The sequence below is a fragment of the Cyprinodon tularosa genome, unplaced genomic scaffold, assembly GCF_016077235.1.
Source record: "Cyprinodon tularosa strain WSP-4 unplaced genomic scaffold, ASM1607723v1 ctg668, whole genome shotgun sequence".
NCBI lineage: Eukaryota > Metazoa > Chordata > Actinopteri > Cyprinodontiformes > Cyprinodontidae > Cyprinodon > Cyprinodon tularosa.
In genome coordinates this window covers 384,775-405,853 of record NW_024039416.1, presented here as the reverse complement: position 1 = coordinate 405,853, position 21,079 = coordinate 384,775, and the positions used below count along the sequence as shown (strand labels likewise).

The 21,079-nt window shown below is 43.4% G+C and overlaps 1 protein-coding gene and 1 long non-coding RNA gene across 3 annotated transcripts in view; both read left to right on the top strand.

Annotated features, from left to right (window-relative positions):
- The window catches only part of LOC119771381 (protein argonaute-3-like), a 32,095-nt gene extending 19,477 nt beyond the window's left edge, over positions 1-12,618 (top strand). For both annotated transcript variants that reach the window (XM_038267262.1, XM_038267263.1), the window contains exons 10-18: positions 1,768-1,901; positions 5,220-5,404; positions 5,491-5,650; positions 5,738-5,828; positions 7,104-7,298; positions 7,649-7,783; positions 9,258-9,359; positions 9,447-9,646; positions 11,175-12,618. In XM_038267262.1, coding sequence (XP_038123190.1) covers positions 1,768-1,901; positions 5,220-5,404; positions 5,491-5,650; positions 5,738-5,828; positions 7,104-7,298; positions 7,649-7,783; positions 9,258-9,359; positions 9,447-9,646; positions 11,175-11,283 — 1,311 coding nt within the window. In that variant the 3' untranslated portion in view covers positions 11,284-12,618. The remainder of the gene's footprint in view (positions 1-1,767; positions 1,902-5,219; positions 5,405-5,490; positions 5,651-5,737; positions 5,829-7,103; positions 7,299-7,648; positions 7,784-9,257; positions 9,360-9,446; positions 9,647-11,174) is intronic.
- Positions 12,619-13,412: 794 nt separating this feature from the next.
- Positions 13,413-14,795, top strand: LOC119771391. Its single transcript, XR_005279141.1, has 2 exons — positions 13,413-14,077; positions 14,228-14,795. It is a non-coding gene; the product is annotated as an uncharacterized LOC119771391 (long non-coding RNA).
- Positions 14,796-21,079: the final 6,284 nt, after the last annotated feature.

Below are 21,079 nucleotides of genomic sequence, written 5' to 3'. Positions count from 1 at the left end.
ACCCAAAAAACATAGCTTGGCTAATGCCCTTTGAAAAGGAAGGTTTTATTGAGCTTCTGTGTAATGAGCGTTTTCCACAAGGCCATCAAAGCCGACAGGAAGGTAGCTGTGGTCATGTACTAGCGCAGGAATGTCAGTAAACGGGGATGGAAGATCTTCTCCTCCTGCTTACACATTATATAACCTGCAGAAACAAAAACAAAAGTGACCAACAACAATTCACGGTGTATAAGATTGGTATATCAATATGTGATTAAATTTCAATGATACACATGCCCTTTGAAGATGAGCTGGAAAGTTGAAAATGTTTGGCACAACACCATCTTTAAGTTGTCCAAATGAAACTAATACAAACTTATAAAAGCTTTGAGTCAACAACAATCTTGTAATACTATTATGTCATAGCAAAAGTCTGGCATCTTCCTTTTAATAAACCCAGCAAATTCCTGTAACATAATGTAAGATGTTTTGACAAACCAAATCGATTGGAAATCATGTTAAATTTTGCCTCTTCCACTGATGTAAAGTTGCTGGTTAACGTTAGCAGCTAGCTAAACTGTAACGTTAGCTGCTAACTTACTAACGTTAGTTCTCACTTTGCAGCTTCTTGTTATTAGCCAGCTAACGTTAGGCTAATAATGAAAATACAACAACACTCAGATTATTGTTATTAGCCAACTAATAACTACAACCACATCCACAAAGATTGTAATTTACACCAAAGATTAATTGTCATACAATCGTTATTGGTGTCAGTAAAACCTATATAATTGACTAATAGTCTCAGCCTTGATAACTTGCGCAAGTAGCCGTGATGCACAACTATGCTGCACGATTAAGTCATTTTCGACAAAAAAATCCGCAATTTCGACTTGTTCAAGCATCAAGAATTATAGCCACGTTCATAATGTTTGTAAGAAACCAAACTGTTTGTAAATCCGTCTAGAATTCAATGAGGTAAGAGTATTTGAGTTCGTGCTGATCACTCGCCTTCATTAGGTACCACAGAGCACAACAGAAAGCCTGCCTGAGGCAAGATGGCCGCCGGTGATGACGTTTGAGACTCCGCCGTAAGACATCTAGCCTTTATTATGGATATCTATGGTTCAGCCAATCATATAGCGTTACGTCACTGGCAGGAAGCAGGACCCGACCAGATCTGGTTCCTACAGCGGCGCTGCGCTGTCACTGGGAATCCCCAGCAGCAGCTGCCTCAGGCCCGCTCGCCTCTTGGGGGTTTTCCCCTCCTGTTGGTGGCGGCTGGAAGTAGATGTTAGCGTTTTTCAGGTCTGTGCTACAAACTGCAGGCAGCAGGATAATAAAAGCCAACATATTCATTTGAAGTTAATTTAGGCGTTAATAAACTTTTCAGAGGAGTGATCATAGCGCTCTGCATCAGCAGTGCTGTGTCTGACTCCCTGCCACCTCCCAGATCAGCTTCTCTCATTGGTTGATGTAGCGCATCAAGCTGCAAAAATTTTATTTTTCCAACATCCGCTGCTTCTGAAGCGCGTCACGATCAAAAGCTCATGAGGCGCTGCACCTGCTGACCTTTTGATGCACCTTAATGCACGTTAACTACTGACTTTGCTGTAAAGTAGCTGCTTCTGCTGCTTCAATGGCGTTAGGTGTGAACGTAGCATTACGCTGCTAATGACTCCTCAGTGTGTGCGTCTGCATGCCCTGCTGCCCTTTTGTTTCCCAGTTCTGCTTGTGTCTGAACGGCCGTCGGCACCGACCGCTCCTCTGCGCTCTCTCTCTTTGCAGAACCGTACGGTGGCCACGCCCAGCCACGGCGTGTGGGACATGAGGGGTAAGCAGTTCCACACCGGAGTGGAGATCAAGATGTGGGCCATCGCCTGCTTCGCCACCCAGCGACAGTGCAGAGAGGAGATCCTGAAGTGAGAACATCCAGTGTTTTATTTGTCGTCTGTCGGGCTGCTGGCTCCTTTAAAAAAGCGTTTATTGATATTAGTTCGTAAATGGAGGGAAAAACTGGGATTGAGGCCGAAAGTCCTAAAAGATGGGATTTGGATCCATTTCAGGAACTAAGTATGAATTAAAAGGTCCTCCTCAACTTCTGGTTTCCTTCCAGAACATTTCATTTAATTATTATTAACAATAAAAATCATACCATAGAATTTTGACAACTGTTATATATATATGTAATATATTATAACTTAAGCAGGTTTCCTATTATGTATACAGTCATGGGCAAAAGTTTTGAGAATGATTCAAATGTTAATATTTACAAAGTCTACTGCTTCAGTTTTTATAACGGCTATTTGCATTTACTCCAGAATGTTCTAAAGAGTGATCAGAGTAACAGCAATTAATTGCAAAGTCAATATTTGCCTAGAAAATGAACTTTATCCCCCAAAACACATTTCAGCGTCATTGCAGCCCTGCCTTAAAGGAGCAGCTAACATGGTTTCAGTGATTGCTCCATTAACACAGGTGTGGGTGGTGATGAGGACATGGCTGCAGATCAATCTGTCAGGATTCAGTCAGAATGACACTTTAAAAAGAGGCTGGTGCTTGGCATCATTGTTTCTCTTCTGTGAACCATGGTTATCTCTAAAGAAACACATGCAGTCATCATTGCACTGCACAAAAATGGCCAAACAGGAAAGAGAATGGCAGCTAGAAAGATTGCTCCTCAGTCAGCAATCTATGGCATCATCAGGAACTTCAAGGAGAGAGGTTCCATTGTTGCCAAAAAGGCTCCAAGGCGCCCAAGAAAGACCAGCAAGCGCCAGGACCGTCTCTTAAAAGTGTTTCAGCTGCGGGATCGGGCTACCAGCGGTGCAGAGCTTGCCCAGGAATGGCAGCAGGCAGTTGAGGCGGAGACTTTTGGAGCAAGGCCTGGTCTCAAGGAGGGCAGCAAAGAAGCCACTTCTCTCCAGGAAAACCATCAGGGGCAGACTGATATTCTGCTAAAGGTACAGGGAGTGGACTGCTGAGGACTGGGGGAAAGTCATTTTCTCTGATCAATCCCCTTTCCCATTGTTTGGGACATCTGGAAAACAGCTTGTTGGGAGAAGACGAGGTGAGCGCTACCACCAGTCTGGTCTCATGCCGACTGTAAAGCATCCTGAAAAAACCATTCATGTGTGGGGTTGCTTCTCAGCCAAGGGAGTCGGCTCTCTCACAGTCTGACCTAAAAACACAGCTGTGAATAAAGAATGGTACCAGAATGTAGCCTCGTGAGACCATCCTGATCTCGCGAGCTTTCAAGGTTTCACTCGCTAATCAGTCTGGAGAATCTCCGTTAAAGAAAATTTGGAGCCGTTCACCAAACGAACGTCCAATCAGAGTTGGCTTTGAGGCGGGTTGAGGTGTGACGCAACGAGAAGCGCGACAGTTCAGTCTAAAGAACATGGCGGCTTCAGCCGATGAAACTAGCGTTAGCCTGGCTATCGAGCAAGTTGTATGGGAATTACAGAGTATTTCTTCACTGAAAGAAGAGCAAAACACTGCTCTGGAGGCTTTTTTCAGAGGAAAAGATGTTTTTGCTCTTCTCCCGACTGGTTTCGGCAAGAGTAGCCTGGCTTGTGGTTGTGTTTTCATCGTCGCTCTGTTAGTACGTCATATGCTTCGTTGATCTGATTGGTTTATTTGGCCCGTCTATCACCAACATAGGCCAATCAGCTAACCAGTATTTTCGCCCCTTCCCAAAATTACTTCAACGGAAGGTTTCCAGATAGATATGCGGAGCAAATCCATCTTGCTGAGTCAGATTAACCAGAATGTCCTCCGAGAGCAACTTCTCCCAACCGTCCAAGAGCAGCATGATGGAGCACCTTCTATAAAGCAAAGCTGATATCTAACTGGCTCAGGGAACAAAACAGAGAGACCATGGGTCCATGGAAACTCCCCTGATCTTAATCCAATTGAAAACTTGTGGTCAATCATCAAGAGACGGGCGGACAAACGGAAACCTAGGAATTCTGACAAAATGCAAGCATTGATTGTGGAAGAATGGACGCTATCAGTCAGGATCTGGTCCAGAAGTTGATTGAGAGCAGCCAGGGAGAAATGTCCTGAAGAAGAGGGGTCAACACTGCAAATATTGACTCATTCTGTCATTAAAAGCTTTGGTTACTCAGAATATGATTGCAGTTGTATTTCTGGATGTGATGCAACATCTGACATGAAAACCAGAGGGCAGCAGATCAGGTGAAAATATAATATTTGTGTCATTCTCAATACTTTTGGCCATGACTGTAAATTTATTAATAAGAATTATAATATAAAATGTCTCCCTATTATACTACTATGAATAAACCTTTACTTTTTTCTGTTTAAAAGACATCTTTAAAGAGCAAACAAATTATAAAAAAAACATCTTATGACTGCTACTAATTAAATATTATTATATTAAAATAATAATAATTATATATAATATTTTTAAATGATAATAAATTTAAAATAAAACCCTCCAGTGATAATAATACAATGATTTAAAAACTATTGCTTATGTATTTTGTTCTGTGCTAAAGTGGATATAATTGATCAAAGTTATTATGTAAAAAAAATGTTTTAAATTATTTTATTAAGCCGACATAAATACAGATATATTGTAGATACTGTTTAATATTTATTTATATTATATTCTTAGGAATCAAATAAAAGAACTGAATTTTAAAAAATTGCTTCTGAAAAATGGAAAACTTTAAACAAATCTGTAAAAATGTGAACAATATTTCAACATGGACTAAAAACTTTTAGCACAATATGAACAGACCAGATGAAGCTACTATGAGAAAAAGCAGAGAGAGCAGAACGTTAGAGATTGAACTAATAGATTCTGCAGAGTGGGAGAATAGAGATAGAATGAAGCAGAATGATGAAAAAGGGGTCCCTATGTCCTCCAGCAGTCTAAGCCTATAGCAGCAGAACTATAGAGATAGATCAGGATAACCTGAGCCACTCTAACTAGAAGCTTTATCAAAAAGGAAAGTTTTAAGCGTAGGTATAGATATTAAATCAGTGTACAGCCGTGTTTAAATATTAAAATGTATAATTTAATGTTTATTTTGTCAGAAGTTTCAGGTCAATTTACCAAGGTAAATAAAACAGAATGAAGTTCAGGTTGATGTGAAATAAAAAGTTGGTTCAGCTCAGTTGAACCCGGACCAACCTGTGGAGGGTCCAAACCAAAACGCCTCCCAGAGTTCCCAGCAGATTCTTACCACTGGTTCTGCTTTCCCCCTCAGGAGCTTCACGGAGCAGCTGCGGAAAATCTCCAAGGACGCTGGGATGCCGATCCAAGGCCAGCCCTGTTTCTGTAAATACGCCCAGGGGGCCGACAGCGTGGAGCCCATGTTCCGGCACCTGAAGAACACCTACGCCGGGCTGCAGCTCATCATCGTCATCCTGCCCGGGAAGACGCCCGTCTACGGTAACAAACCTGCCTCCTTGTCTCCTCACGTCGACAGGAAGTGAGGTCATCGGTCCGGTATAACTGAAGGTTCTGTCGACCCACAGCGGAGGTGAAGCGGGTGGGAGACACTCTGCTCGGCATGGCCACCCAGTGCGTCCAGGTGAAGAACGTGGTGAAGACGTCCCCTCAGACGCTGTCCAACCTCTGCCTAAAGATCAACGTCAAACTGGGAGGAATCAACAACATCCTGCTTCCGAACCAGCGGTGAGGCTCCAACGACATTTTCCCCCTGAACTCTTCATCCTCAGGGAGCCATTAACCATGGCTGTTTTCTGCCTTCGTTTCCACCAGACCGTCTGTGTTCCAGCAGCCAATCATCTTCCTGGGAGCGGACGTCACTCATCCTCCAGCCGGCGACGGGAAGAAGCCCTCTATCGCCGCGGTGAGAACATCCCACAGGTCACCTGCACCTGGTTCCTCTGCTGTGATTCTGTCAGATGAGCATCAGACCAGCATACCGATATTCAATACCCATTTATCCCTTTAGTTTTTTACGAAAAATAAACTTAAACTACCTCAACGGGCGTGTATCCCTTTAGTCATTTACAGTAAAACAATCGAATTACTTATTTTTTGGTGTTTTTTGAAGCGTATGGTGATCTGACCTTAAATTGTTTCTTTTGTACATGACTTAAAGGATACACGCCCGCTGACGTAGCTTAAAGTTTATTTTACGTACAAAACTAAAGGGATAAATGCAAATCTAAGGTCCCAAAAGCTACACTTTTGATAAAGCTTCTAGTTAGAGTGGCTCAGGTTATACTGAGCTATCTCTATAGTTATGCTGCTATAGGCTTAGACTGCTGGAGGACATAGGGACCCCTTTTTCATCATTCTGGAGGATCTGATGAACTGTAAAGTGCCTTGAGATGACGTGTTTGAGATGTCCTTTACAGTTCACCAGATCATCCAGTCAGATTGATTTCTATCTAAAACCAGTCTATTGCGTTGACTCTTCAGCAATCCCTCACACTAAGCATGCTTGTAGCGACAGTGGAGAGGAAAAACTCCCTTTGAACAGGAAGAAACCTCCAGCAGAACCAGGCTCAGTGTGAGCAGCTATCTGCTGAGGGCCACTGGGGTTCAAGGAGACAGAAGCAGACATAGAAAAAGAAGCATAGATACAAAAGGCAACTGTCAACCAGCTCCACAGGCGGCCCCGTCCAGGAAACACACAGCCAGGCAGACGAGCTCCGAGCCAGCTCCCATGTCAGAGGATGAAGAGAGCACATCCAGTTAGTCACAGTCAGAGAAACAGGACTACACTGGAAAACAAGCCAAGATCCAGCAAGTATTTTTGATGAGGTATAAGAAAGGTAGAGCAAAGTAGAGGTGAGAGAATGTGATCTGGAAAATGCAATTTATAAAAATAATTTTTAAAAATAAAATAAGAGATACCCTTTTTGATGAAGAAGATTTCAAAGTTTTATCCGTGGATTATCCTTTTTTTAAATTGAATTTTCATTTATAAAACATTTTCATTACAACGATAATGGAGTAGATTTCACTCCATAACCATCCAGCTGTTTACTCCTCAAACTGCGGCAGGTTTCTGGCTCTCTGGCGCCCCCTACAGCTGTTGCCTGTAACAGCCCTGCAGGTTAAATAAAGGGAAGGTCCTTGACATCTTCACAGCATCCATCATGTTGCTCTGCAGGTGGTCGGCAGTATGGACGCCCACCCCAGCAGGTACTGCGCCACAGTCCGCGTCCAGAGACCCAGGCAGGAGGTCATCCAGGACCTGGCCTCCATGGTGCGAGAGCTCCTGATCCAGTTCTACAAGTCGACGCGGTACAAGCCCACCAGGATCATCTTCTACAGAGACGGCGTGTCGGAGGGGCAGTTCAGACAGGTGACGCTTCTCATCCTGCTCAGTTCTGATCTCCAAACAGGACAATGAAACACAAGAAAAGCTGTATGCATAGAATTTTCATTTTCTGTACACTCTGTGTATATAAAATGACAGTAAAGTTTGTCTAAGTCTGATTCATCCTCATTCTTTGATGAGCAGATTGAAGCCTGGAAGCATTCATGTATGTTTACGATGAATTCAGAGGCACCAAAGCAGAAATAATCCCTAATTAAGTCCCAGTTCTGAGCCGTGGAGACTTTATCAGACTCTAAAGGCTGCATGGCCGTCGGCTCCTGCTAAGTTGACGCTGATCTGAGGACTATGGGCCTCCGTATCGTCTGTCTCTGCAGGTGCTGCACTACGAGCTGCTGGCCATCAGGGAGGCGTGCATCAGTCTGGAGAAGGAGTACCAGCCGGGGATCACCTTTATCGTGGTCCAGAAGCGCCATCACACCCGTCTCTTCTGCGCAGATCGGAACGAGCGGGTGAGACTGGAGTAAAACCAGCACAGACTGGGAGCCTTTAACACATTAAAGGTCCCAAAAGCTTGAAAATAATGTTTTATTAAATGATTTGCTTAATCAGGAACCAATAACCTTTAGTTAAACGTACCCTGTGATCTAGCCTGTTAGCTTTGTAGCATAGCGTATCCTGTGATCTAGCCTGTTAGCTTTGTAGCATAGCGTACCCTGTGATCTAGCCTGTTAGCTTTGTAGCGTAGCGTACCCTGTGATCTAGCCTGTTAGCTTTGTAGCATAGCGTACCCTGTGATCTAGCCTGTTAGCTTTGTAGCATAGCGTACCCTGTGATCTAGCCTGTTAGCTTTGTAGCATAGCGTATCCTGTGATCTAGCCTGTTAGCTTTGTAGCGTAGGGTACCCTGTGATCTAGCCGGTTAGCTTTGTAGCGTAGCGTACCCTGTGATCTAGCCTGTTAGCTTTGTAGCGTAGCGTTCTCTGTGATCTAGCCTGTTAGCTTTGTAGCGTAGCATATCCTGTGATCTAGCCTGTTAGCTTTGTAGCGTAGCGTACCCTGTGATCTAGCCTGTTAGCTTTGTAGCATAGCGTACCCTGTGATCTAGCCTGTTAGCTTTGTAGCATAGCGTACCCTGTGATCTAGCCTGTTAGCTTTGTAGCATAGCGTACCCTGTGATCTAGCCTGTTAGCTTTGTAGCATAGCGTACCCTGTGATCTAGCCTGTTAGCTTTGTAGCATAGCCTACCCTGTGATCTAGCCTGTTAGCTTTGTAGCATAGCGTACCCTGTGATCTAGCCGGTTAGCATTGTAGCATAGCGTACCCTGTGATCTAGCCTGTTAGCTTTGTAGCATAGCCTACCCTGTGATCTAGCCTGTTAGCTTTGTAGCATAGCGTACCCTGTGATCTAGCCTGTTAGCTTTGAGCATAGCGTACCCTGTGATCTAGCCTGTTAGCTTTGTAGCATAGCGTACCCTGTGATCTAGCCTGTTAGCTTTGTAGCATAGCGTACCCTGTGATCTAGCCTGTTAGCTTTGTAGCATAGCGTACCCTGTGATCTACCCCGTTAGCTTCGTAGCATGCATGGAAACAAGCTGCCTCTGCTGCTGGCGGTCTGAACCTATCGTTAGACATTCCTGTAACTCAAAGAGGAATAGTGCGAACATTCTGATTCGCAGCAGTTCAGTTCTGACATTTCAGCCATCACGAATTAGCCTTGGTCATTCTGGAGATCTGGGCCTGGGTCTCCATGGTGGTTTCCTCTTCCAATGTGAACCCTGGGAAGCTTCACTGAAAGAGAAAGAAATCCTGTGTGCTGTGGTTGTTTTCAAACCTCTGTGGGGGGGTTTCCTGTGGAGTTAGCCGGGCTGAGAGGGGATTCTAGAGCAGTTTACATGTTAAGATGAAACATGGACGTTGGTCCTCAATGTCCAAAAATATTATCATGGTTTATGACCCAACAACTGGTTCTGTCTGGTTCTGTCAGGTGGGGCGAAGCGGGAACATTCCTGCCGGAACCACCGTGGACACGGACATCACCCACCCTTACGAGTTTGACTTCTACCTGTGCAGCCACGCTGGAATCCAGGTAATTTCCTCAGCGTTTGCTCCTCATCCTGCTTCCTCTTCCTCTGCTGATCGTGTGATCGCCTCGCCGCCTCTCTCCTCCCCACAGGGAACCAGCCGCCCGTCCCACTACCACGTCCTATGGGACGATAACTGCTTCACTGCGGACGAGTTCCAGCTCCTCACCTACCAGCTGTGCCACACCTACGTCCGCTGCACGCGCTCCGTCTCCATACCGGCGCCGGCCTACTACGCCCACCTGGTGGCCTTCCGCGCGCGCTACCACCTGGTGGACAAAGAGCACGACAGGTGGGTTTCACTCTGCAGGAACTTTGGAACTTCTGTCAGGAACTCTTTCCTCCATCTTTGGCGTTAATCTGGATTTTTTTCACTTTCAGCGTCTCGACTCTGAGCTGCGAGTCACTCTGGCATCCTTAGTGCTGCATGAAACCTACTAGCTTAAAGTTTCTTCATTAAAAACTGACTAACAGTTGAATAGTTTCTTTTTTTTCCACAAACTGAACTAAAGAAAACTGGAGCAACAACAAAAAAAACTTTGATTTAAAAACGTTCCCAGTCTGTCCCTGTAGTGGAGACCATAATACGTTAATCAGCTGGTACCGTTTCTGTTCAATATGGAGGAGGAGCTCACTGTTTTCATTTGGATTAGATGGTAAAAAAAAATTTGGCAGAAATCTGGCTTTAAGAAAATAAATGTTTGTTATTTAGAGGCCAATTCTTCAAAGGCATACTATGCAACATTTTTCAGTTAATTAATGTGTTCCATAACGTTTTGGATGATTAAATGAGTCATTTCAGGTCGAACAAAGGTTTTCTCGGCCGCCCTGGTGGTCTGTAGGGGAAATACCGTACTTGCAATTGCAGGAGCCCTCGGCCCGCACTAGAGACTGACACGGGAGTGGATTTTCACTCCTGTCCCGTCCCACTCCCACAGATAAAAAGGGTGTCCCGTCCCGATCCCGGGCCAGAGTAGAAATCTAAATCCTGTCCCGTCCCACTCCTGGTGAAATTACTCCCACTCCCATCCCGCTCCCATTCAGAATGACTCCCGCTCCCGCACCACTCCCATTCTTGTTGTTTTTGAGCGCGGGTGAAAAACTCAGAGCGGAAGTTACTATTGGTTTGCTCCCGCTCCCGTCTGCTCCCGTTAATGTTTAATCCTGTACCGTCCCAATCCCGTGATCGTTACTGATACTGACTCCCATCCCACGGGAATCCCACGGGAATCCCGTGACCCGTGGGATTCCCGAAAAATGTCAGTCTCTAGCCCGCACCCACAGGCTCAGAAGTCTCGTGCATCGTGAGAGTCGGTCTTGCTTTACGGCGAGAACTGCTACACGCCCCCAGTGAAAGGCATGCTCGTTGCTAGCTCAGTGGCGATGCATGCATAAGGTTGTTTAGACCAAATCAGAACCCCATTTCCCCAACGACAGTTGGATAAATGTATGGGAAACTCCAACTTGGCTTACTACAATCTTTGTTATTTAGACACATGCATAACAAATAATGTATGAAAACATGCTTAATTTTCAAACTCAAAAATTGGAACAAAATAGTCACTTACCGCAGTAGATGTGGTGATTCGTTGCGTTCGCTTGTCTGCTAAGCTCAAAACAACCGCCTGGCTTGAGGGAGAAACCAGGAGAACAGCTGAGCATATTTACGACAGTGCACTTATACTTTCGCCCTCTAGGGGGAGCCTCGCTGGATAATCAACACCGGTTGCATAGTATACCTTTAAAGGAAAAAACGTCTATAAATAAAGCGAACTGTTCAGATCTGTGGTTTCTCACCGTGTTTTTATTTACATCCTCAGCGCCGAAGGAAGCCACATCTCAGGGCAGAGCAACGGCAGGGACCCCCAGGTTCTGGCCAAGGCGGTGCAGATCCACCACGACACCCTGAGGACCATGTACTTCGCCTGAACGCCCCTCTCGGCCCACGGTGCTCCACAAGAGATCGGAGAGGAAACCTCATAAATGTCTGTAGTTGCTCCCGGTTTACATGCTGTGAAGGAAGCGGTTCTGATCCGACTGCTGAGCCGCTTTACGTGGGCGGGGGGGTGAAGGCCTCGCAGAGACCTGGGAAGCTCCTCCAGCTCCGCTTGTGTTTTACTTTTCGTCTTATTTATGGATCTCTTTCTCCTTTTATTTAAATCCTCCTGATTTCTGATCTTTGGTTGAGAAACAGACATAGTGTTTAGACGGTTCTGTCTGTCCGCTGAAACGGTTTCTGATCGACGTCTGGCGTCTGAACTCCCTGTTCTGATTGGCCGTCTGTATCGAAGTGCCTGATAGGGTCAGAAAGTGATCGGCCGGTACAGAGGGAATGTTTTGATTGGACAGATTCTGCAGATGGTTCCGATTTGATCATTTTCTGCTAATTAATCATCAAACTTAACATCCTCAGATTGAAGATGCCAAACTCAGGCGCCGTTTGTTAGAGTTTAAGGTCATGTTGGTTTTGGGTCGGAAACCGTCTCGTTTGGTCGGAGGAAAAACCCTCAAACCGGACGTTGTGACGGAAACGTCTCTGTGATTTCGTTATGCAATAAGAATCTGACTTTTTTTTTTTGTTTTTGGGCTTTTCTGCCGCAGTGCCGTTGAGCCTCCTCACTCTAACCCAAATGAAGCCGTCGGGGCTTCATCACTCGGACCAAACCTACGTGCCTGCTCGCTCGCGGCTTCCTGCCGATTGGCTCGCCACGTCCAGCCCGTTTTCTGGCGCTGCTTCATCGGACTGGAACCATCAGAACCGTTTGTTCCGTTTGCCTCCACTTTTACTTGAAGAAAATTTGAGGTCGGAGCGCGTTCGACGTATTTGACCAAGAATGGACCTCCAGAACCCGTCTCACAGATGCCTTGAATCTCCTTCAATTGAAGCGTTTTGAAGTCTGAATAAAGATATATTTATAGCTGCAGATGAAAACCAAACGCACGTTTAGCCACTTTTTGTCTAAAACAATTAAAGGACCTATTTAAGAGAAGAATTTATGGATTATAATCAGAATCTGAGTTTATTCAATTAATGTCCAGAAATCAGAAGTTTTATATCTCGTTTAACTTACCTGTCAGATTTATGAAGTTGAAAACCTTGATGTTTTTTTTTTTCGGTGTTTTGTTTTTGTTCTGGTTGGGTTTTATTCAAAGCTTAGATCAAACCCTGAGTTGGTTCTAAAAACAAACCTGGACCTGACCGGATGGCGATGAACTGTCCAATCAGACGTGGTTCTGGTTCTGGTTCCGTTCTGCCTCCCAAGTTGGTTCTACAAAACATTCTCATCTGAACTTCTAAAAATATGTTTATTTAGTTTTATTTCCCTTTCAGGACCTGTTTAGCTGAAATACCATACCTGTGATTGGACCGTTTGAATCCCCGTCGTCCAATCAGGTCGAGGTTCGACAGATGGAATCATTTAATGATGAATTTGTGAGTTTTAGCTGCGGGGAATTATTTAAAAGCAACTTTCTAATAATTAAAGAATGAGGCGAGTTTGTATTAAAAATGAAGAAATTAATTCTTAAGGTTTTCATTGGGAAAGGATAAAGATCATCTGCCAGTTTGGGAAAATTAATGCAAAGTTTTCATTTTACCATCTCAGAACCCAGTGGTACCAGAACCAATTAACCTGAAGGACCTTTGATGAAGATGGTCTTTCCTGTAAATTAGATTTAAAATCGTATCTCTATATTTATTTAGTATTTTAAATAATATAATCGGTTTGTAATCTCTGGAAACGAATCCGATGTCCAGAATATCGGCAGCCCCGTCTTTTAATAATTGTTTCTGTCATCTCTTCATTTTCTTGTGAAACTGGTGCTTAATAAAAGTTGAAATGTTCTTCGCTGCATCACAGATCTGGATCTCAAACCCAGGCTGTGATCAGAACCAGAGGAAGGAGTGATTTCTCGGGCCGGAGTTCGTCCTCCAGCCTGGTTCTGCTGCGGTTAGAAAACCTCCACTGAAATGATCCATCAGCGCCTCCTTCCTGCTCTGCTTCGGGTTTTTACATGATAGAGGGGAGGTCCCGAAGTTTAGCGCAGGACCCGTAGAGGGGAGGTTCCGAACTTTACCGCCGGACCCGTAGAGGGGAGGTTCCGAAGTTTACCGTCGGACCCGTAGAGGGGAGGTTCCGAAGTTTACCGTCGGACCCGTAGAGGGGAGGTTCCGAAGTTTACCGTCGGACCCGTAGAGAGGAGGTTCCGAAGTTTACCGTCGGACCCGTAGAGGGGAGGTTCCGAAGTTTACCGTCGGACCCGTAGAGGGGAGGTTCCGAAGTTTACCGTCGGAACTGTAGAGGGGAGGTTCCGAAGTTTACCGTCGGACCCGTAGAGGGGAGGTTCCGAAGTTTACCGTCGGACCCGTAGAGGGGAGGTTCCGAAGTTTACCATCGGAACTGTAGAGGGGAGGTTCCGAAGTTTACCGTCGGAACTGTAGAGGGGAGGTTCCGAAGTTTACCGTCGGACCCGTAGAGGGGAGGTTCCGAAGTTTACCGTCGGACCCGTAGAGGGGAGGTTCCGAAGTTTACCGTCGGACCCGTAGAGGGGAGGTTCCGAAGTTTACCGTCGAACCCGTAGAGGGGAGGTTCCGAAGTTTACCGTCGGACCCTTAGAGGGGAGGTTCCGAAGTTTACCGTCGGACCCATACACGGGAGGTTCCCAAGTTTCGGACCCATAGAGGGGAGGTTCTGAAGTCAACCGTCGGACCCGTAGAGGGGAGGTTCTGAAGTTTACCGTCGGACCCGTAGATGGGAGGTTCCGTCTGACCCATAGAGGGGAGGTTCCGAAGTTTCGGACCCGTAGAGGGGAGGTTCCGAAGTTTCGGACCCGTAGAGGGGAGGTTCCGAAGTTTCGGACCCAAAGAGGGGAGGTTCCGAAGTTTACCGTCGGACCCGTAGAGGGGAGGTTCCGAAGTTTCGAACCCATTGACCGTCACAGACTGTGCCTTTGCTGATGGTGCTGATAAAGTTCTGGTCTACATGAACCTGTGCGGATCCGTGGCCCTGCTGTATGCTGTGTTCATGTGTCGTAATATTTGTGTAATGCCAAGTAAATAAAATATGCAGAGCTTGAACGGACCGGACCAAAAGGCCCGTGAGCGATCATGGAAACTCTGGAGCACAACTGGAAACCAAACGCCTCTGTCAGTACCGGCTGTGTCCGCGTGGATGTGATGTAGCATTATTTATTTCACAGCTGCAGCGCCCCCTGGTGTTATTTCTTCTTTTGTTTTTTGTTTTTATTAACAGCAATAATGGGTCAGAATAGCGTGCGGTGGTTCTGTGGGGCTCTTACATGAAGGAATGAATCCAAACCCGTTTCTCATGTTTGATACTGTAACCTGGATGTCAGGACGGCTCCTTTTACCTCCTGCTCTTATCTGGAGCCTTTTTAGTTGCCCTATTTAATTTTTGGAATAAAGATATTCAACAGGTTCATGTGTTTGTTTGGGAGAAAAGTCTTTTATTTTTATTTTTGAATGAATCAGAGATGTTGAATCCTGGAAAAATATTCACACCCATCATTCGTCACATTTGTATGGAAGAGGATTAGGGCCACTGGCAAAGAAACGTTTTTTATTTCATTTGAGTTGGGGGAAAAAAAGACAGAATTCTTACTTTAATCTTAGATTAAGTCCGAATTCTTACAGTTTAAGTGAGGCGTTCAATTTTATATGGGGAAAATATTAAAATTCAGATTTTTTTTCCCCCATATTAAACTCAAATAACATGAAAAATCAGTTAACTTTTTAAATTTTTTCCAGTGGCCCAAATCCCCTTCCGTACATTTGAAACACAAACTCCAGTCGGTTTAGTGAGAATTTCAGCAAAGAAAGCAGCAAACATCCGTGAAGCAGAAGGAAAACTTTCTGTCCTATTTTAGGAACCTGAATTCAAATGTTCTGGCAATCATCTGCCGCCTTTTCAGGACCACCGGGTCAGAACTTCATAGAACTTCTGTTTTCTGCAGATTTTGGAGGATTTTTTCCACCAGAGTCAAACTTCAAAAGACATCATCAATAGAAAATAAAATTTGAAAATTAAACTTTGTGAAGAACAGATTTTTTTTACTCAAGTTTACACATTTACATAAAATGCTGAGTCGTTAAAGTCTGCCACAATTTTATCAACTGACTCCCAGTTAGTTAAATTAAACTACAGCGAAGAAATCAAGCCTCATTTATCTGTAAATAAAAAAAAAAAAGTGAACACAAAAAAGAAAAGAAGTAAAGAATCCCCCGCCTCTCCAGCAGGTGGCGCAGTCCAACAAGCGCTTCTTCAGGTGCTTTGAGCCCCAGCTGCCATCTTTGTGAGGGCAAATTGCCACAGTTCATGGAAAATAAAACTGGTAAGAAAGGTTTAGAAATGATCAAACCAAAATGAGAAATAAGTAGATAAAAAAGGAAATAAATAAATCAATACATTTAAACCAATCATTAAACATTGGCTGATAAATAATTGCAATGAAACACATTGTGGTTTTGGACATCATAGACTTATTGTTACAGATTCTTAGTTGGATTCAGGTCTGGACATCCATGGGTTGATTTATTCACTGTTTTATCCAGAGATGGAACAGGTTCATAGTCACCTGGTGACATGCAGATGGAACAGCTGGGTGTCATCTACATCGCTATGGTAACTGATGTAGATTATTAAAGTCTGAGTTAGAGGGAGTATGGAGATCTGAATAGGAGCGGCTCTAAGATGGAGCCTTGGAGAACGCCGCATCTCATTTAATGAATTTGAATTTAGTTTTATTCAGTAAAAGAAAAAAAACAATCACTGAGTCTGGGAGCGGCCATTTTTGCCCAAATATAGTAACCCCTCCCTCCTGCCATCTTCCAGCAGTGACGTCACGGTGCGGTAAGCCTAGCGGACGGGTTGGTCGTTGGATCGCCAACTTGTAGAGGGAGGATTTGCCATCGAACTTCTGGCCAGAGAAAAAACCCGTAATATGTAGCCAACATTTGGAAGAAGAATGTTTTCAAGATGACTTGGATAATAGCGCGTTGTGACAAACACCAGATACAGCACTGGGACTTGATCAACAGCCGATACCGCACCGTGACGTCACTAACCAGTAGGTGGCAGTAGTGTTCTTTGACAAACATGGATGCCTCCAGTAAAGCACATTCACATGAAAATTACTCTGAATTAAAAACACTGATCATTTATTGAACAGGATGGAATCATTTCAGATTTAAAGAACTTTCAGAAGTTTGGATTCTGAATATGAGCGACTTTTCCTTTAAACCAGTCCAGTTCTGGACCAGAAAGGCCCACCCAGTTTCCCAGACGCTCTGATCAAATGATCAACAGCTCTCCAGGGTCCAGCTGGGAAATTGATCCCCGTTCCCAAAATATTTGTAAAGGAAAAGCACACGGTTTACTGCTTACTCTCTCTATACTTTCCAGAGAAGAAATCTCTCCAAACGAACATTTTCTAATGTATTTTAAACTAACCTCAAATATGAAGTGAAATGAATTTAAAAAATCACAGAAACTTTATCAACAAACTGGTTTTAAACCAGGCCATAAATACTTGGAGATCAACTCCTCCTGTTTCAAGTCCTCCTGCAGTTGATTCCAGTCTGAGCTGTAACCTGGACGCATTTAGTAAGACGAACTGAAACGAAAGAACAGAGGAACTTTCTGAATTCCACAAAAGTTAAAAAACAATTCACTGGACTTTGCTTCCAACTTTAAAGATGTTTCGCTTCCCATCCAGGAAGCTTTTTCAATTCAAAATGTCAGAAATAGCGTTGAGTTCCAGGTTTTATACAGTAATTCTATTCAGTTTATTTCTATAGCGCCAATTCACATCATGTCATCTCAGGTCACTATCCAGTTGGAACTGTCTTGCTGGCCAGGTCTCTCTTGCAAAAGCAATTTTAGATCTCATAACGACTAATGTGGTTAAATAAAAGCTAAATTAAAAAAAACTACTGATTTCTTTTTCCAAGTCTAGCTTTTTTTTTATTTTATTTATTTAATTATCAATTATTTTCATACAGGCTTCATTTATTTATAAATGGATCCTTCCATCTTTTCCCACCAGACTCGGAGAAGGTAGGAGGTTGGATCATGGTATGGGTCAGAAAATGTTTAACCCTTTATAGGGCGCTCAGTGAAATACTTTTACATTCAAAATGTCAAGCCAATAATGTTATTGGAATCCAGGACAAGACCTTATTACCTTTAGAACATTAAAAAATATTGATATTTTGATGGAAACAATTAATGTCAATGTAATAACGAGAAACGCCAACTTGCCCGAATATATTAAGGAAAATAACATTATGGTTCTATAAGAAATTCATGAAAAACACTCTGAGAGTAAAAGAAACATTTTTTTTGGTACAACATAACCTTAGATGCATTAAAGGAATAGTGCACCCAAAACATGATTAGCCTTCATTTTCTACTCACCCCCATGCTGAACAACACTCTGGAGTACTTTTTTGATTTCTCAAATGCATCTGGAGATCTGGGAGGCTTCTTTCTTGCTGTCTGCTGACATTCAAATATTGGAGGTCTATGGCGCCCGAGGCAGAAAGGTCCATAAAAGTCCACAAAAAACGTGTCAATATTCCTCCATACTGCTCGTCCAATGTATTCCAAGTGTCCTGAGTGGGTAGCGTCCAGAATTTACTCGAAACGAAGTCATTTAGAATGTTTTTAGAGCATAAACAGTAGTGTATAGGATTTCCTGAAAGCGCGCACCTGCGCGTTCACGAGCGCATTCAGCTCGGCAAAGAACTCATGCTCTTCCTCAACACTGAAGTCCTCAGACATTTTTCTTTCGTTGTTTCTTTCTTTGCACAGGTAAACAGCACATTTCTTCTTCTACGCTTGCATTATCGGCAGAGCAGACGCTGAATGCGCACTTTCATCTGGTTTGGTCTGCCGCGGTTTCCGTCGACTCGTGAACGCGCTTTTAGGAAATCCTATACACTACTGTTTTTGCTCTAAAAACATTCTAAATGACTTCGTTTCGAGTAAATTCTGGATGCTACCCACTCAGGACACTTGGAATACATTGGACGAGCAGTATGGAGGAATATTGACACGTTTTTTGTGGACTTTTATGGACCTTTCTGCCTCGGGCGCCATAGACCTCCATTATTTGAATGTCAGCAGACAGCAAGAAGCCTCCCAGATCTCCAGATGCATTTGAGATATTGTAAGGCTGTTGTTCTGTTTTCGTTTTGATTTCTTCGAGCCTAGTGTTAAGTCATTAATGCAACACGGTCGTCTAGTTAACCTTATCATCGCGAGAGCTTTCGTTGTTATGATTCTGGTTGTAAGGCTCACTTTACGGACACTGCTAAAACGCTGTCTGTGCCAGAGCTAGAGGCCAAACAACGCAGTGTATAAACCATCAGCTGTGTCTGTAACTCACCTGTTGCTGGAGAAAGTAAAGTTCAGTTCAAGAAGATTCCTTGTCGTGTGCTTCACGTGGGCTACATTAATAATTGGCAATCCTTTTGGGGAAAGCCTGGTCTGATTCGGAGAGACGGCATTCATCCCACTTTGGATGGTGCAGCTCTTCTTTCTAGGAATCTGGCCACATTTATTAGTCCTCCAAAACCCTGACCACCCAGGGTGCAGACCAGGAAGCAGAGTTGTAGTTTAACACACATCTCTGCAGCTTCTCTACTGTTACCCACTCTTTACTCCATCCAGACAGTGTCTTGCCCACGACCAAAATCTAATAAATTAGCAAATATTCCTAAAGGAGTAAATCATGATAATCTAATTAAAATAAAAATAACTCCAATTGGGGAAAAAGTTAAAACAATTAAATGCGGTCTGTTTAACATAAGATCTCTTTCCTCTAAAAGTCTGCTAGTTAATGACTTGATTTGTGATAATCACATTGACTTGTGTTGCCTTACAGAAACCTGGCTGCAGCAAGAGGATTATGTGAGCATAAATGAGGCAACTCCTTCAAGCTATTTAAATTTTCACATACCCAGAAGTTCTGGGCGAGGAGGAGGAGTAGCAGCAATCTTCCAGTCTGACTTACTGATTACTCCCAAAACAGTTAATACCTACAACTCTTTTGAACATTTAACCCTTAATTTCCCTGATCCAAATTTCAAGGCAAGAAAACCTCTTCTTTTTGTAACTTTGTATCGTCCACCAGGTCCTTACTCTGAATTTTTAGATGAGTTTTCAGAGTTCCTTTCTGATTTGGTATTAAAAAACTGACAGGGTCATCATAGTGGGAGATTTTAACATCCATGCTGACATTGAAGGCGATAGCTTAAGAGCAGCCTTTAATGCTATCTTAGACACTATTGGCTTTGTTCAAAATGTGAATAGTCCCACACATTCTCATCTTCATACTTTGGATCTTGTGCTGACATACGGCATAGAATGTGAAGAAATAACAGTATTTCCTCACAACCCTGTCCTCTCTGACCACTTTCTAATAACCTTCAGGATTACTTTAACAGAGTTCTCCTCCCCCAAAAGAAGGTTACATTTTAGTAGATCTTTATCAGATAGTGCAGTTATAAATTTTAAAGAATCTGCTTCACTTTCTCTCTCCTCTTTGTCGCTGAGCAGTGCTGCAGAATGCAAAAGCATAGCTTATTCCCCTTCACAGGTTGATGATTTTGTTGATGGGGTTGCTAGTTCTCTGCGTGCTGCCTTAGACAATGCAGCTCCTTTGAAAATGAAAACCGTTAAAAATAGAAAGCTTGCTCCTTGGTTTAATGCAGAGCTGCGTACTTTGAAGCAAAATGCTAGGAAACTGGAGAGAAAATATCGCTCCACAGGCCTGCGGGAGTCCTTCCTAGTCTGGAAAAATGGTTTACTGCTGTATAAGAGGACCCTTTGTAAAGCAAGAGCAGCATACTTCTCCTCATTAATAGAGGAGAATAAGAATAATCCTAGATTTCTTTTTAATACAGTTGCCAAACTCACCCAGAGCCATAGCTCTGTTGAACCGTCCATTCCACCTGCTCTTAGCAGCAATGATTTTATGGGATTCTTTATAAATAAGATTGATCTTATTAAAAATAAGATCATAAGCACTCCTCTATCCGCGATTGTACCTGAGGTAGTCATGGAATCTGAACCGGGTTTAGACTGCTTTGATCCAGTTGAACTCTCTGAATTAGCAAAATTATTGTCTTCATCTAAGCCTTCAACTTGTATGTTAGATCCAGTTCCAACCAGGTTATTTAAGGAGGCATTCCCTTTGATCTCCTCCTCCATTTTAGATGTGATTAATTTATCTCTGTTTCAGGGATATGTACCTAAAGCTTTTAAGGTTGCTGTAATTAAACCTCTGCTTAAGAAACCGTCTCTTGACCCAGATGACTTGGTTAATTATAGACCTATATCCAATCTTCCTTTCTTATCCAAAATTCTTGAGAAAGTAGTTGCCAAGCAAGTTTGCGATCACTTACACCATAATGAACTTTTTGAAGAGTTTCAGTCTGGCTTTAGAGCTCATCATAGCACTGAAACAGCTCTGGTGAAAGTCACTAATGATATTCTCATGGCCTCAGATAATGGACTTGTATCTGTGCTCGTCCTGTTGGATCTTAGTGCTGCATTTGATACAGTTGACCATAATATTCTTTTAGAAAGACTTGAACATTTTGTTGGAATTAAAGGAACAGCATTAGACTGGTTTAAATCTTATCTATCTGATCGATTTCAGTTTGTTCATGTTAATGATAGATCTTCAACATGCTCAAAGG